Source organism: Cyprinus carpio, chromosome A12 (genome assembly GCF_018340385.1).
Source record: "Cyprinus carpio isolate SPL01 chromosome A12, ASM1834038v1, whole genome shotgun sequence".
NCBI lineage: Eukaryota > Metazoa > Chordata > Actinopteri > Cypriniformes > Cyprinidae > Cyprinus > Cyprinus carpio.
In genome coordinates this window covers 2,902,920-2,919,559 of record NC_056583.1, presented here as the reverse complement: position 1 = coordinate 2,919,559, position 16,640 = coordinate 2,902,920, and the positions used below count along the sequence as shown (strand labels likewise).

Genomic DNA, 16,640 nt, shown 5'->3' with positions numbered 1-16,640 from the left:
TGGGACGTCCCGTATAAGAATTAACCATTAGCTTTTTCTACTTATTAGAAATGGTATCTTTATAGCCCTCTAAAATGTAATAATGTCTCATATTTCAAAAATGCTGCAGTAAAATGGTTTCATATGAGGTGTGCATATAGTATGGGATGTCCAGTATAAGAACTGACCATTAATTTATTCTCCTTATTAGAAATGGTGTCTTTATAGCCTTCTAAATCGAATAATTTCCCATTTCTCTTCTTCTAGGAATCCTGCTATGATTTGAAAGGTCGAAAAATACAGTAACACACAACCGTCAAAACACCCATAAATAACACGCATATTAAAGCAGAAGTACAAAAAAGAAATCGAGAAATGTCGTCATGTTATATTATATCTTAATTCTGGGCGTCTAATTGAAAAGTGCTCTGAAAGCGCGTTCTCTCTCTCTCTCTCTCTCTCTCTCTCTCTCTCTCTGTGTGTGTGTGTGTGTGTGTGTGTGTGTGTGTGTGTGTGTTCCTGCAGTTACCGTAATCATGGTAATACGCGCGCATATCAATTTCAATCGCGGCTGGCTGACTGCAGTACTGCGCATGTGCAGTACTTTGCAGTTTCGCTTTTCAATCCCATGACGTGTTTGCATATCCTCTCGCTCGGATTACAAAAGGAATAAACCACCATTTACAATCCGCTCGAAATTTTAGTCGGATCTGGCCAATTCAATCCGACTGACGTGTTTACATGTGACTTTTTTAATCTGATCGTGTTTCTAGACTTCTCCGTTAGAACCGAACAGACGCTGGACGCAAACGCTCATAAAGGGTCATATTTGACGGTAAGTTCAGTTATCATACTATAGCCTATTTAATATCGTGTCATGCTGTTATATGATAGTCTGTGTATTTATGAGATCGTTACGCTGCTGTTGTTTTCTGACAAGAACAAAAACTGACGCTCATGAAATGGATTCCATCGAAAGTGAAAGTAAATAAAACGGACTCGGTCTGATGTCCCTCACGACATCACTTCAGATAGGGTTCCCACGGGTCCTTCAAATCCTTGGAAGTTTGTGAATATGAAAAAAAAAGTGTCAAGGTCCTGGAAAGTTTTTGAAAATAAACATACATTGACAGAGGTCCTTGAAAGTGCTTGAATTTATTTTGTGCAAGAAGTTTTATGGAAAAAATCCATATTATTCCCTCTGGTCGCTAATGTGTTATTTCGCCAACACTTCGTGGCCTATGCGTACTAACTTGCTTGATTTACATTAGTTAAGTGTTTCCCACGTGAGGTAGGCTACTTTGTGTTGTACTTTGCCATCACGTCAGAGTGGCTATATTTCTACTTTTTCCCGGACATGTCCTCTTTTTGGATCTGAAAAAAAAAAAAAAAAAATGCCTCTGGCCGGGATTTGTGAATCGGCCAAAATGTCGGGGATTCGGCTTTTGCTTTTTACAGTCGCCAGTGATTGTGCACGTTTTTTTTATTTAGAGCACTTCAAGGGACTGTTTTCTTCTGACCATTATTGCCCACTCCTGTGATTTTTGTGTCCAGTCCCGCCCGCTCCGCAAACATTCTAATATTCAGTGGCGGATCTAGAGATTTTTTTCCTGGGGTGGCAAAGGGGTGGCATGAGGTTTCAGGAGCGGGGCCATGGACATTATTCATAATTTAAAATGCTACGGTTTTCATTGAAGGTGTTTTGTTCTCTACACATACATTACACGGAGTGGGAGTCAAATCAGAGATGTAGCTGGGTTTTTAGAAGGTGTGGGGCTTAATTTGTGAATTTCTCTGTGTAATCACTATCAACAGTCTGTGTAGTCTATACTTAAATTGTACTGTGTGAAAAAGAGGGTATGCTCCCCAGGAGATTTTAAAAAAAAAAACCCTCACATGATGTCTTCTAGTAAGTTTTGAGGAAATATGGACAGATCTAGTCATACAACATAATCCATCAATAGATTTAGGTTATCTGGATTGAAACAAGATTATAATGCAGGATTGTTGCAATGATAACCATGACTGTCAAAACATTTTCCTCTGATTCAATAAAGACTCAGTGAAGTACCTTTTTAGTCAAACATTATTTTTGGATTTATTACAATATAACATACAACAATTTAAAATGTACATAAGAATGTCATTCATAATCTCTCTCTCACACACACACACTCTCTCTCTAAACTGCTGATCACTTGAGGGCAAACATCAAAAACAAAATTTTCTGAGGCAAGACCTCAAAATCCACAGAAACTATGGAATTAACATTAACTATAGTTTGGGCATTTCAGCCCAAGATAAACATTTATGGATGCCAGGCATTTGTGAGGCTCCATACTGTATGCAGAAAACATACAAAAAATTTTGTGACAGCAGTAGTTTAAACACACACAAAGAGCTAACGTAAACGTGACTGGGGCTGCTGGAGGCGGGTGTAGATTAACGTAAACAGGACTCGCGCTTCTGGAGGCGGGTGTAGATTAACGTAAACGTGACTCGCGCTGCTGGAGACGGGTGTAGATTAACGTAAACGTGACTCGCGCTTCTGGAGGCGGGTGTAGATTAACGTAAACGTGACTCGCGCTGCTGGAGGCAGGGTGTAGATTAACGTAAACGTGACTCGCGCTGCTGGAGGCGGGTGTAGATTAACGTAAACAGGACTCGCGCTTCTGGAGGCGGGGTGTAGATTAATGTAAACGTGACTCGGGCTGCTGGAGGCGGGGTGTAGATTAATGTAAACGTGACTCGGGCTGCTGGAGGCAGGTGTAGATTAATGTAAACGTGACTCGGGCTGCTGGAGGCAGGTGTAGATTAATGTAGACGTGTCGCGCTGCTGGAGGCGGGTGTAGATTAATGTAAACGTGACTCGCGCTGCTGGAGGCAGGTGTAGATTAATGTAAACGTGACTCGCGCTGCTGGAGGCGGGTGTAGATTAACGTAAACGTGACTCGCGCTGCTGGAGGCGGGGTGTAGATTAACGTAAACGTTAATGTAAACACAACAACGATGAAATGATGACGTGTAGGCAATCTAGGCGTGAGACCGGCACTAATGGTCAGAATATTATAGACAAAAGAATAATGATTAGCAGCAGTTCAGAGTCAAGTATCATGTTTGCAATACAAAAGAACCATAATCAGTCCTTTATGGGAAGAGTGAATGTCTCATAGTCTGTAAACTGTAGCATGATGTGGAAAAAAATATTGGGAGTCAGTTTGTTACTTTATTTTATTAGTGTTCATTTATTTTATAAACTAAATAAATTGTTACACCATTTTTAAATTTTATGTGGTGTCATGATTTACTTTTGATAAAAACAAAGGCTTATTATTGTATGTTCGTTTGGCATTTCATTTATTGCATACCCTATGATTACAGTGAAATTTGGGTGAACATGATTTGTATTATTAATTTTTTTTATCTTGTTTGTTTGGTGAAAACATTAAAACTCATTGTGGAGGAAGAGCAAATATCACACATTTGAAAAATATTATAATCTGCAGGTCTGAGATTTGAGGGGTTTTCAGCAGCGCTTCAACAATGAAACATCAGCTCTGAAAATAATCATCATCAGATGTCATGATCAGTTAGTTGATGTGTGTCAGTGATGTCACGTTACAGCAGCAGAAACACATCAAGCTCTGAACAGATTCATGCTTTCCTCCTGCTGCTGAAGTCAAATATGTTCAGTAAGACACAAGAGCATCAGTGAGCTCAGATACGACGATGCTCATGAGGATCACTCTTCAGATCTTCTTCATTGCAGTCAGTAAAGCATCACTTTATGGATTCAGAAGAACAAACCGCTGCAGCTGCTGAGTCTGAAGCTCCACATTCTCTTCAACCTCATTGTGTGTGTAGCATTGTTTTTTTTTTCCACTGCAATTCCTGAATAATAATCACAATATTATGTGTCATTTGTTCTCTTATGTTTCCATATGCAGTTCAGTTTCTGGTTATGGAGAACAGAGAGAGATCTTCATCTCCTGATTACAGCTGTTTGTCTCTGAAGAGTGATGGATCCATGGTGTATAATCCTCCTAAATTCAGTGATGATTCAGTGACCTCTGACCCCAGGTGAGATATAATCCAGTAAAGTGAAAGAAAGTGAATTACGTGTGCCCAAGTATGGTAAGCCACACACCCTTTTTGCTGCAGTGCCTTAATCCTAACCATTGAGCATCATATGCACACAAAGTCAATTTCTGCTTAATGCAAAACAGAAACAGAAAATCGTGGTATTGATACGCATTTTCATGTGATCGGGCAGCTACCGTTAGAGCGAGCGGCATGTAATGTTGCTGCTACTAACATGTTTACATTTACATTTAATCATTTAGCAGACACTTTTATCCAAAGTGACTTACAAATGAGAACAATAGAAGCAATCAAAATAACAAGAGAACAACAACGGTATACAAGTGCCATGACAAGTCTCAGTTAGTCTAGTACAGAACATGTAGCCAGGGTTTTTTTTTTTAAAAGAATATGATAGACAAGAAAAGAAAAGGTAAGTACTAGTATTAGTTGGTTAAGTGCTGCCGAAAAAGATGAGTCTTTAGATGTTTTTTGAAAATGAGTAAAGACTCAGCTGTTCGAATTGAGATCGGGAGGTCATTCCACCAGCTGGGCGCAGTCCAGGAAAAGATCTGTGAGAGTGATTTTGAACCTCTTTGGGATGGCACCACAAGGCGTCGTTCACTTGCAGAGCGAAAACTTCTGGAGGGTGCATAAGATTGAACTAATGAGCTTAGGTATGTTGGTGCTGTGCCAGTGGTCGTCTTGTAGGCAAGCATCAGTACCTTGAATTTGATGCGAGCGGCTACTGGTAGCCAGTGTAACCTGATGAGAAGAGGAGTAACGTGAGCTGTTTTTGACTCATTGAAGACAACCCTCGCTGCTGCAATCTGGATCAGTTGCAGAGGCTTGATAGTACATGCAGGAAGGCCCGCCAGGAGAGCATTACAGTAGTCCAGTCTGGAGAGAACAAGAGCTTGGACAAGAAGTTGGGTGGCTTGCTCTGACAGAAAGGGTCTAATCTTCCTAAAGTTGTATAAGGCAAATCTGCAGGACCGGGTCATCGTAGCAATATGGTCTGTGAAGCTGAACTGATGATTCATCACAACTTCTAAGTTTCTGGGTGTCCTGGAAGGAGTTATGGTTGACGAACCCAGCTGTATAGAGAAGTTGTGATGAAACGTTGGGTTAGCTGGAACCACCAGCAGTTCTGTCTTAGTAAGGTTGAGCTGAAGGTGATGGTCATTCATCCAGCTAGAAATGTCACTCAGACAGGCTGAAATGCGAGCAACTGCCGTTGGGTCATCTGGTTGGAATGAGAAGTAGAGTTGAGTGTCATCAGCGTAGCAGTGATAGGAAAAGCCATGCTTCTGAATGACAGATCCTAATGACGTCATGTAGATGGAGAAGAGAAGTGGTCCAAGTACTGAGCCTTGCAAGTAGCCAGTAGCAAGTTTTTGTGACTTAGAAACTTCACCCCTCCAAGACACCCTGAAGGATCTATCAGAAAAGTAGGACTTAAACCACTGGAGTGCTGTTCCAGAGATGCCCATCTTTCTGAGGGTGGACAGGAGAATCTGGTGATTAACAGTGTCAAAAGCAGCAGACAGGTCCAGCAAAATGAGTACTGAGGATTTTGAAGCTGCTCTTGCCAGTCGCAGGGCTTCAGTAACCGAGAGCAGGGCAGTCTCAGTTGAGTGGCCGCTTTTGAAGCCAAATTGGTTGCTGTCCAGGAGTTTGTTCTGTACAAGAAACATAGACAGCTGGTTGAACACAGCTCGTTCAAGTGTCTTTGCAATGAATGGAAGAAGGGGTACCGGTCTGTAGTTTTCTAGAATTGCTGGATTTAGAGATGGTTTCTTCAGCAGTGGGCTTACCCGAGCCTGCTTAAATGCTGAGGGAAATGTTCCAGAGTGAAGAGAGGAGTTGATAATGTGAGTAAGTGAAGGTATGACTGAAGAAGAAATCGCTTGAACGAGGGTGAGTGGGGATCGGATCAAGTGGACAAGTAGTAGGATGACTGGACAGGATAAGTTTGGAAACGTCCGTCTCTGAGAGTGGAGAGAAGGATGGAGAGAGAGTGTGCATTAGTCGTTGTGAAGTTATCCTCAGTCTGCGGTGTGGAGAATTGGTCACTGATGGTTCTTGTCTTATTTGTAAAGAAAACTGCAAAGTCTTCAGCTGTAAGAGTCGATGGTGGAGGAGGTGGTGGCGGATAAAGAAGAGAAGAGAAGGTTTTGAAGAGTGTCTGAGCGTCACAACAGTTGTTAATTTTGTTGTGATAGTATGATGTTTTAGCAGTGAAGACATTTGCAGAGAAGGAAGAGAGGAGAGACTGATACACACCGAGGTCGGTAGAGTTTCTTGATTTATGCCATTTCCTCTCTGCAGCCCTGAGTTTAGAGCAATGTTCACGGAGAACATCGGACAGCCAGGGGGCAGATGGGGTGGTGCGTGCTGGTCTAGATGACAGTGGGCAAAAGTTGTCCAAGCAAGAGGTTAGAGTGGAGCAAAAAGTGTCCGTAGCACTGTTCGTGCCCAGAGCTGAAAACTGAGGGAATGGAGGAAGTGAGGATGAAACCACAGAGGATAGGCGAGATGGAGAGAGTGAGCGTAGGTTCCGTCGAAAGGTGACCTGCGTTGGAGTGTGTGCCGATTCAGGAGTAAGTGCTAGGCTAGCAGTAATGAGGAAGTGGCCTGAGGTGTGCAGTGGAGCAACTAAAGAGTTGTCCACGGAGCAACAGCGTGTGTAGATGAGGTCCAGTTGGTTGCCTGATTTGTGAGTCGCTGTAGTAGACACTCGCTTGAGATCAAATGAGGTGAGCAGAGTGTTGAAGTCAGCAACCTGGGGTTTATCTAGGTGGATGTTGAAGTCACCAAGCAGTACCAGAGGAGTACCATCTTCAGGGTAGTTTGATAGCAGCACATCCAACTCCTCCAAGAAGTTTCCCAGTTGACCTGGGGGACGATAAATGACCACAAAGTGGATTTTAACAGGCTGGGTTACAGTAATTGCATGTGATTCAAATGAACCGTTACCTGTAGGTGATGGTTGAAGATCAAATTTCCAATCTTTCGATATAAGAAGACCAGTACCTCCACCCCTCCCAGTCGTACGAGGGGTGTGGGAACAAGTGAAATGAGTGGAGAGGGCTGCGGGAGTGGCAGTGTCTTCAGGTTTGATCCAAGTCTCAGTCAGTGCCATGAGGTTGAGACCGGAATGAGTAGCAATAGAAGAAATGAAGTCTGCTTTGTTAACAGCAGACTGGCAGTTCCAGAGATCAACTGGAATAGAGAGCGTAGTAGTAGAGGTCAGAGGGACAGGCCATAGATTTGTCAGGCAGGCCTTTCTTTGACGTACGTAGCGTGCTCTCCGAGTGTTGGTAGTGATAGTAGAGATCTGAAAGCACATAGTGACTACAAGTGACCGAAATAAGTATTTGAGGACAAGCTATACAAAAATTAAAGGGGAGAAAAGCAATACTCAAGTGCCCCGTCGGTGTCCTTCCTTGGTGGAGTCGCCCAGGTAGAGTCGATGGTCTTTACACTCGTCGGTCTTCACACGAGGAGGCTTCACACGAGGGCTGCCGCGGTGAAAACCTACCACTTATATATTTGCCTGATTATCTGTGATTGAAGTCAGCTGGTCACGCCTCCCTATTTAGCAGACCAAAACTGGGCAGTCCTGCGATAGGCAAATGCAAAACCAAGCGCCACTTCAGCACGTATTTACCAGGGTAAGACACACAGTAAATAAAGCAAAGTTTTCCTAGCAACGACGATCACGCAGTAGTCTAATGAGAAAACGAGGCAAAACACTTACAAACTGCTGTCCTTCTCTGTTACTCAGCTGTTTCTTCTGACAAGCATTTCCAAAACAGCTAATTAAGTACTTTCACTGGCTTTGGTCACGCCTCCCTATTTAGCAGACCGAAACTGGGCAGTCCCGCGATAGGCAAACGCAAAACCAAGCGCCACTTCAGCACGTATTTACCAGGGTAACACACACAGTAAATAAAGCAGATGATGTTTCAGATGATAAGCCACATTTGAGGGTGATGAATGAAACAACTGTTTGCATGTCCTGAGCGATGTACTGTAATAAATCTTTCCCTCACACACTACCTGAAAGATTTGTGGAAGCCCTGACGCTCTGGAACCAAAAACAGGATGTACTGTAATGAAAAGATGCGATTGCTATGCAACATGATTTGACGACGCAGAACGAGCAATAAAATAAGCAGAGGGCAAACATGGAGGTGAAGTGCCTTTTATGAGCTCTCCGTGAGTTCACAGGTGGTGAAAATAAAATCATATGTCTTTTCAATCGAACACACCTTCTGTTTGGGTGAGTTCGGTCACGGAATATACGTCATTCATCCCGACCAATCAGGTGTGAACGCATCACTACGCCTTTAAGTTCAGTATCTTTAGGGTCGCTGTCAAAAACGCCAGTGTGAATGCTAAGCAGACCAGGACCAAATGTATCGTTTTCTTTTTTGGTCTGGACCAAACAAACCAACTACAAGTATGAACGCATCCTAAAAAAGATTCATTAATAAAATTTCTATCTTTTTTTTCATAAAAAGTAATTCTTTTTAATCATTATTTTAAATAAACGTTCATCCTCATCCTGCCCAATGTTGTCCACAAGTACATTTATAATGTTGCCCTATTTACCTAAAAGTACACTTTTCTTTGTTTTAAACCTAACCAAAAGTCATATGTGTTGACAGTGAAACACAGTAGACATTAATTATATCTATTTATTGTGAAATGACTACTTTTGCGTGTCAGTCCATGTTCATATTTACCATGAACAATGCGCTTTGACTTTAATTCAGTGCATGCAGCACAGCAGAAACAGACTGGATCTCTGCACTGCTGCAGACTGCTCCTGAAAACACTGCTGGACCTCAACGTGTGCAGTGTGAACGCTTTCATCTGTTAACATGAGCGCGGAAAATATACACACTGCAAACAGAGTATGTGTGAAACAGCCGTTACTGGTACTGCTCAAATAAAAACACCATTACCAACTGTAAACCTACATTTAATTTTTATCAAGAAATATTTTAGCAGAATGTATATTTAAATCATAATTACTGCGCTCCTGTTCTGCTGCATGCCACGTGTTTGACATGCATCGACGCTCCTTCACTGATGTCTGTGGAGTTTAATGGAGATTTCTACTTGGGTAATACAGAATAGAAATAATCGCAGAACTTTCAAGTTTAAGTTCAAGTTCAAGTTGAGCTTTATTGTCATTTCCGCTGGACATACAGTGGAACGAAATGTCGTGCCTCACAGGACCACGGTGCTACATAAATACAGACATACAACAATGAAGTAAAACAGTAAAAGCCTATACACAACTAACCTACTGTCAGATTTTGACAATAAATATACTATAAATAAATGTTTACCTATACATAAACTAAAAAATACAGACTATACGAATGCTTCACATAATACTATACCTATACACAACAAACCTACTGACAGATTTTGACCTTAAATACTATATATTAATGTTTACCTATAAATAAATGTAACCCATTAGAATAATATTCTACAGGTAATGAGTTTACTGCTTTATATATTGATATATAAATAAATGTGTATTCTTTTAAGAACGCGAGCATATATCAAGTTAGATTGTTTTACACACGTAGTTTTAACCTACAAGTTAGGTCTTTCTTTATTTTATTGGTTCAAGAGAGTTAAGTCCCGCCCGCGGCTATGTCTTCTGTTTTTTGAGTGAGTGGTTGTTGAGGGGGGTGATTGACAAGGCGGGGAGGGGATAGTATATGCAGGCTAGGAGAGAGACGCGCTGTATGCGAAAATAGAGTTGTGAATGATTTACGAGTTTTACAAGTTTAAAATATTGAACTGTAATATTGATATCGTGTGAAAGACATGATTCATATTTATTTGTGTTTATTGTGAGTTCGCTGTGAGTGTTTATACGACATTCCGGTATCTTTAATCGTCAGTCACGCGCACGGACTGTTCGTTAATATCCTGTACACGTCATTCATCTGAACCGGACTGTTAAATTAGCGGAACATTTAAACAGAACCGATTGATCCGTGAAGCAGTGTTGTTTCCTGCACGACGCAGGGGAAATTGAGGACCAGATAGCGCCCCAAATACCCGCGATATTTGGGGTTCCTCTGGCTGTGTGGGAGGAGCGTTTCCTCGGCGGGCGAGAGAGCAAGACCGAGGAGCTGCGGGAGGCCTAATACAGGAGTCCAGGATCGCGGTTTGCTTCACACATCAAATTGAGGTACCAGTGTTGATTTTGTTTGTGCTCAGGAGAGTGAAGGGGCCATTTGTCAGTTTCCCGGCCACCACGAACACAAGCTACGATCCAGGCCTGCAACGGTGTGTGTGTATGTTTATGTTTGTGTATGTGGGCCCACAAAGTTTAATTTTCTTTCATATTGTGTTTATTCAGCGTGCTTATTAACTGTGAATATTCTAAGTGATTTCTGACATCCAGAGTGAATAAGTTTGTACATTTCATTTCAAGTGAAGTCACTCGTTCCTTTAATTCTGAGTGTTTTGTTACAGAGACCATTCCTGTACTCCTGTCCCCTGAGATATAGCTTTTTGGGGGGGTTAATTTGGTCAGATCTAAAGTCTATGTGATTGTGTGAATACATCACAGCATTCAAATTCTATCTTTGACTTTCTGTTTTTGTTCTAATTAAATTCTTTATATTTTGGTTACTTATCTAAGAGTTTGTGCTTGACTATTTATTATAGTATATAGATAATATATTATATATATTACATTTGAGTATAGTACATAATTATTAATAACTTCTAAAGGAGAAGTAATTAATTTGTGACACCAGAGGGGCCTAACTTCAACATCTGTAGGCACATAGTTAATGAATCTGGTGCGCTGCCCTATTTAATCAACATAAAGACAGGTAGGGGGCGCTACACAAACTAAAAAAAAAACTAAATACAAACTATACAAATGCTACACATAAACACTGTACCTATACACAACTAACCTACTGACAGATTTTTTAATATGAATATACTATATATAAATGTTTACCTATACATAGATTGAATCAGAAAAAATATATGTATATAGACTGTACGAATGCTTCACATAATACTGTACATGTGCAAAGAGAAACATGGTAAGTCAAGCAGCTGCCTGGGGAACAGTGCAAGATGATTAGTAGTGCATGAGCATGTAAACATATTTGAGTCTTTGTGTGATTATGTACACACAGCAGTGTGTGTGAAAAGTGTCTAGTGCGCATAGAGGAGAATTTCACAAAAAATGATGTTTCAGACAGTTTTTCTGTGATGTGGTATGGTTTGGGGGGTGGAGGAGGTGAGATAGTCCATGTTTCAGGAGGTAGTGGGGGTTTGTGTGGGGTTTCAGAGGAGGGCAGGGTGATTTGAGTTCAGGGCTCTCACAGCTTGGGGGAAAAAGCTGTGGAGCAGTCTGGCGGAGCGGGCTCTGATGCTCCGGTACCGTCTTCCTGATGGTAGGAGCTGGAAGAGACTGTGGGAGTGATGGGTTGTGTCCTTCGCGATACTGTTGGCTTTGCTGGAGCATCGTGTGAGGAAAATGTCCAGGATGGAGGGGAGAGGGGCACTGATGATCTTTGCAGCTGTGTTCACTGTCCGCTGGAGGGTCTTGCGGTCTGCTGCACTACAGTTCCCGTACCAGACAGTGATGCAGCTGGTCAGCACAACTCTCTATGGTTCCTCTGTAGAATGTGGTGAGGATGGGTGGAGGGAGACTTGCTTTTTTTTAGCCGGCGGAGAAAGTGTAGGCGCTGTTGTGCCTTTTTGGAGAGTGACATGGTGTTGGTGGTCCAGGTGAGATCCTCTGTTATGTGCACCCCCAGGAATTTAGTGCTGCTGACTCTCTCCACAGTCGAGCTGTCGATGGTCACTGGGGAGTGATCAATGGAGTTTCTCCTGAAGTCCATCATAACCTCCTTTGTATTACTCACATTGAGGGACAGGTGGTTAGTGCCACACCATTCAGCCAGTTGTGCCATTTTCTCTCAGTAGTGCGTTTCATCGCTGTTGCTGATGAGACCTACCACCGTTGTGTCATCTGCAAACTTGATAATGTGGTTGGAGCTGAACTTGGCAGTGCAGTCATGGTTCAGCAGCATGAAGAGCAGCGGGCTGAGCACACAGCCTTGTGGAGCACCTGTGCTCAGTGTGGTAGTGCTCGAGGTGTTGTGGCCAACATGGACCTGACAAAAGTCTTTCAGTTAGAAAGTCCAGGATCCAATTACAGAGGGAATTGTTACGGCCCAGCAGGTTTAGTTTGTTTATGAGCTGTTATGGTATTATTGTGTTGAATGCTGAGCTGAAGTCGATGAACAGCATTCTGACAATTTTCCAGTCTTTATTTTCTAGGTGGTGAAGAGCCAGGTGGAGGGTGGAGGAGATTGCATCGTCTGTAGAGCGGTGTGTTAGGGAGGCTGGTTTTGATGTTTTGCATGACTAACCTCTCAAAGCACTTCATCATGATTGGAGTCAGTGCTATGGGACGGTAGTCATTTAGACAGCACACAGGTGATTTTTTTGGTACCGGTATGATGGTTGTGGATGTGTGAGGATGACTGCCTGGCTCAGTGAGGTGTTGAAGATATCTGTTAGGACATCTGTCAGCTGTGCAGCACAGTCTCTCAGTACACAGCCAGGTATGTTGTCAGGACCCGTAGCCTTGTAGGGGTTAATCCTAGATAGGGTCTTCCTTACATTGGCCGGAGACAGACAGAGCACCTGGTCGTTGGGAGGTATGGGCTGTTTTTGTGCAGGTGTGTCATTCTGCATTTCAGACCGTGAATAAAAGTGGTTGAGTGCATCTGGGAGGGATGTGTCGTCATCACAGGCCTGTGGCGGGGGCTTGTAATCAGTGATGGTCTGAATGGCTTGCCACAGGCTCCGTGTGTCTCTGCTGTCTGTGAAGTGATTGTTGATTTTTTGAGCATATGACCGTTTTGCATTTTTGATGCCACAGGACAGATTGGCTCTTACTGTTTTGAAGGCTGCTTTATCTCCTTAACTGAATGCTTCATCTCTGGTCTTTAGCAGCCCACGAACCTCTGCTGTCATCCACAGCTTCTGGTTTGCACGTGTGGTGATGGTCTTGGTGTATGAAAAATTATCAATGCACTTTCTGATATAAGCACTCACAGTTTCAGTGTACTCCTGCAGGTCTGTGAGGTTGTTGTAGGTGGCTGCCTCTTTAAACATGTTACAGTCTGTGCACTGAAAGCAGTCCTGCAGTTTTGAGGTAGCATCATCTGGCCAAACTGTGATTAGTTTTTGAACCGGTTTGGCTTGTTTCAGAAGTGGTCTGTATGCTGGAATTAGCATAACAGAGATGTGGTCAGAGTACCCGAGGTGGGGACCGGGTACAGCCTTGTACGCTTTCTACAGCCTTATAACATTTCTAACATTGACAGTGAAGGATTGAACTGTAAAATGTAGGTTGTGCATTCAGGAGAACACATCTCAAATGCATTAAACAGCAGATGCGTCTGTCAAAATGCAATGGGACAAACCGCAGTAAACGCTTGTGCTCTCGCCTGAAGAGCTGAATATAAAGCACTCTGATGTTTCAGACGACTTGCTTCTGCATCTTTCCCACAGCAACTGTTTTATCGTTTATTGTTGCAGCCTTCCTTATAATAAATGAAACAACAGACAGAACTAAAGGAAGAATGATTTCTGTGTGTTTATCAGGATCTTCAGGAAGATATCTCCAGATCCCAGCTGTGTGTCTCTGAAAAGTGACACATCAATGGTGCATAATCCTCCTAATTTCAGTGATGACGCAGTGACCTCTTACTCCTGACCTCGGTGAACATGTGGTGATGTTTGAATTGATTTGTGGTGGTGATTGAAATGCTATGTGTACTCAGAGAGAACTCCACACAATGAACACATGAGCTCCTACATGTACATATATTATATAATAAAATATATATTACTTTATTGTTTGCAAATTATAATATTGAAAATACAAGACTGACATCTCTGTCGGTTTAGATGTTACTTTACACATCCTTTATTTTCAGATGTGTTTAATCTGTTGTTCTTGTGATATTCCAGCAGAGCAGATGGAGAGCGAAGCATCTCTGGAGGAGCCTCCTCTGTCTTCTGTCTGAACAACATGAGCGTTACAGCGTCTCTGAATAAAGATGATCCACCAGTGAATGATGAACTACAGAGAGTCAAAGAGCAGCACAAAACCAGCATGAAGAACAAGTTTGAGAGATTATTTGAGGGACTGAAACTCCAGGAGAATGAAACCCTCCTGAACAGGATCTACACACAGCTGTACATCATAGAGGGAGAGAGAGAAGGAGTGAATGAAGAACATGAGGTTTTACAGATGGAGAAAACAGCCAGAACACAACACTCACAAGACACTCCAATCTACTGCAATGACATCTTTAAAGCCTCAGCTGAAGCAGGATGTGAGGAGAAAGAGCAGATCAAGACTGTTCTTACTAAAGGCATCGCTGGAATCGGAAAAACCGTCTCGGTGCAGAAATTCATTCTGGACTGGGCCGAGGGAAAAGCCAATCAGGATGTAGATTTCATGTTTGTGCTTCCATTTCGAGAGCTGAACTTGATCCGAGATCATCAGTACAGTCTTCACAGACTTCTGCTGGACTTTCATCCTGAACTTCAGGATCTGGACTCACAGATTTATGAGGAGTGTAAAGTTGTGTTCATCTTTGATGGTCTGGATGAAAGCAGAATCACACTGATGTTTACAGACGCTCAGAAAGTTTGTGATGTGACTGAGACTTCATCAGTGTTGATGTCAAAGCTCATGAAAGGAGAGCTGCTTCCCTCTGCTCTCATCTGGATCACCTCCAGACCAGCCGCAGCCAATCAGATCCCCTCCAAATACATCCACCGTCTGACAGAAATTCAGGGATTCAATGAGCCTCAGAAGGAGGAATATTTCAGGAAGAGGATCAGTGATGAGCATCAAGCCAGCAGAATCATCTCACACATCAGAAGAGCAAGAAGCCTCCACATCATGTGCCACATCCCCGTCTTCTGCTGGATATCATCCACTGTGCTTCAGAAGCTCCTGGAAGAAGATCTGAGTGCAGAAATCCCTCAAACTCTGACTGAAATGTACATCCACTTCCTGCTGATTCAGATCAACATGAGGAAGCACAAGTATGAAGAGAGAGATCCAGAGAAACTCCTGCAGTCCAACAGAGATGTGATTGTGAAACTTGCTGAAGTGGCTTTCAAACAGCTAATGAAGGGCAATGTAATGTTCTATGAGGAGGACCTGATTGAGAGCGGCATAGACCTCACTGACACCTCAGTGTATTCTGGGATTTGCACTGAGATCTTTAAGGAGGAATCTGTGATTCATCAGAGGAAAGTCTACAGCTTCATCCATCTGAGCATTCAGGAGTTTCTCGCTGCTTTCTATCTGCTTTACTGCTGTTTAACAAAGAACAATAAGCCACTGGAGTTTCTTGATAAAAGATTCAGATACAGTTTGAATAAAGTCTCTCTGTATAATCTACTAACATCAGCAGTAGATAAAGCTGTTGAGAGTGAGAATGGACATCTGGATCTGTTCCTGCGGTTCCTGCTGGGTGTCTCACTGGAGTCCAATCAGAGACTCTTACAGGATCTACTGACACACACAGAGAACAGCTCAGAGAGCATCAGAGAAAACACACTGTACATTAAAATGAAGATCAAAAATGATGATGTTGATGATTATTTTAAACATCCTCCTCTCTCAGCTGGTGAATCCATCAATCTGTTCCTCTGTCTGCTGGAAGTGAAAGATCAGACTCTGTTCAGAGAGATTCAGGAGTTTGTGAAATCAGACAAACACTCAGAGAAACTCTCTCCTGCTCACTGCTCAGCAATCTCCTACATGCTTCAGATGTCAGAGGAGCCGCTGGATGAGCTGGACCTCAAGAAATACAACACATCAGCTGAGGGGAGAAGAAGACTGATACCAGCTGTGATCAACTGCAGAAAAGCTCTGTGAGTGTTTCATCATTAACTAAACTATCATATTTAATAATGAATCCGAAACCTTTAAAATAAATGTTCCTGGATGAGAGATTTTCTTCTAAATAACAGGCCAGAATCTTAAAGGAGTCACAACATGTCTTTTCAATACAGTAGATAGTCAAGTAAAATGTCTGTTAGCACTGTGGTAAACACAACCCAGTCACATGTGAAACTCGTCATTAAATCAGCAGCAGCTGCAGCATAAAGACGCTCGACACACGATATCGCATTGTGACGAATCCTCCGATTTACATCCCTAGTATGTAATACCTCTCAAAGAAAGTAGGGGTGGAGGAGCTAGGTGATTATCAGCCTATAGCCTCAACACCTGTTGTTATGAAGACTTTAGAGAAAATAGTGGTAAAACAGCTTTTAAATTTAGTAGAGGATGAATTAGATACCACTTTGCGTACTGTATAAGCAAAATCGCAGTACTGAAGATGCAGTGGTAACGTTATTACATTGATTTTGAAACATCTGGATAAGGCTAAAACTGTAGCTTGGGCCCTTCTTTTGGACTTTACCTCTGCATTCAGTACTATCCAATCAGACCTTTTACTGACAAAAAT

General features: G+C 42.4%; 1 protein-coding gene across 1 annotated transcript; it reads left to right on the top strand.

The window, feature by feature from the left end:
• The first annotated feature begins 571 nt into the window (after positions 1–571).
• LOC122146949 (protein NLRC3-like) lies at positions 572–16,278 on the top strand. The gene is made up of 4 exons (XM_042767145.1): positions 572–814; positions 3,927–4,059; positions 13,747–13,852; positions 14,111–16,278. Exons 2-4 carry the CDS (start codon positions 3,941–3,943, stop codon positions 16,043–16,045), a joined length of 2,160 nt encoding a protein of 719 aa, XP_042623079.1. The 5' UTR covers positions 572–814; positions 3,927–3,940; the 3' UTR covers positions 16,046–16,278.
• The last annotated feature ends 362 nt before the right edge of the window (positions 16,279–16,640 follow it).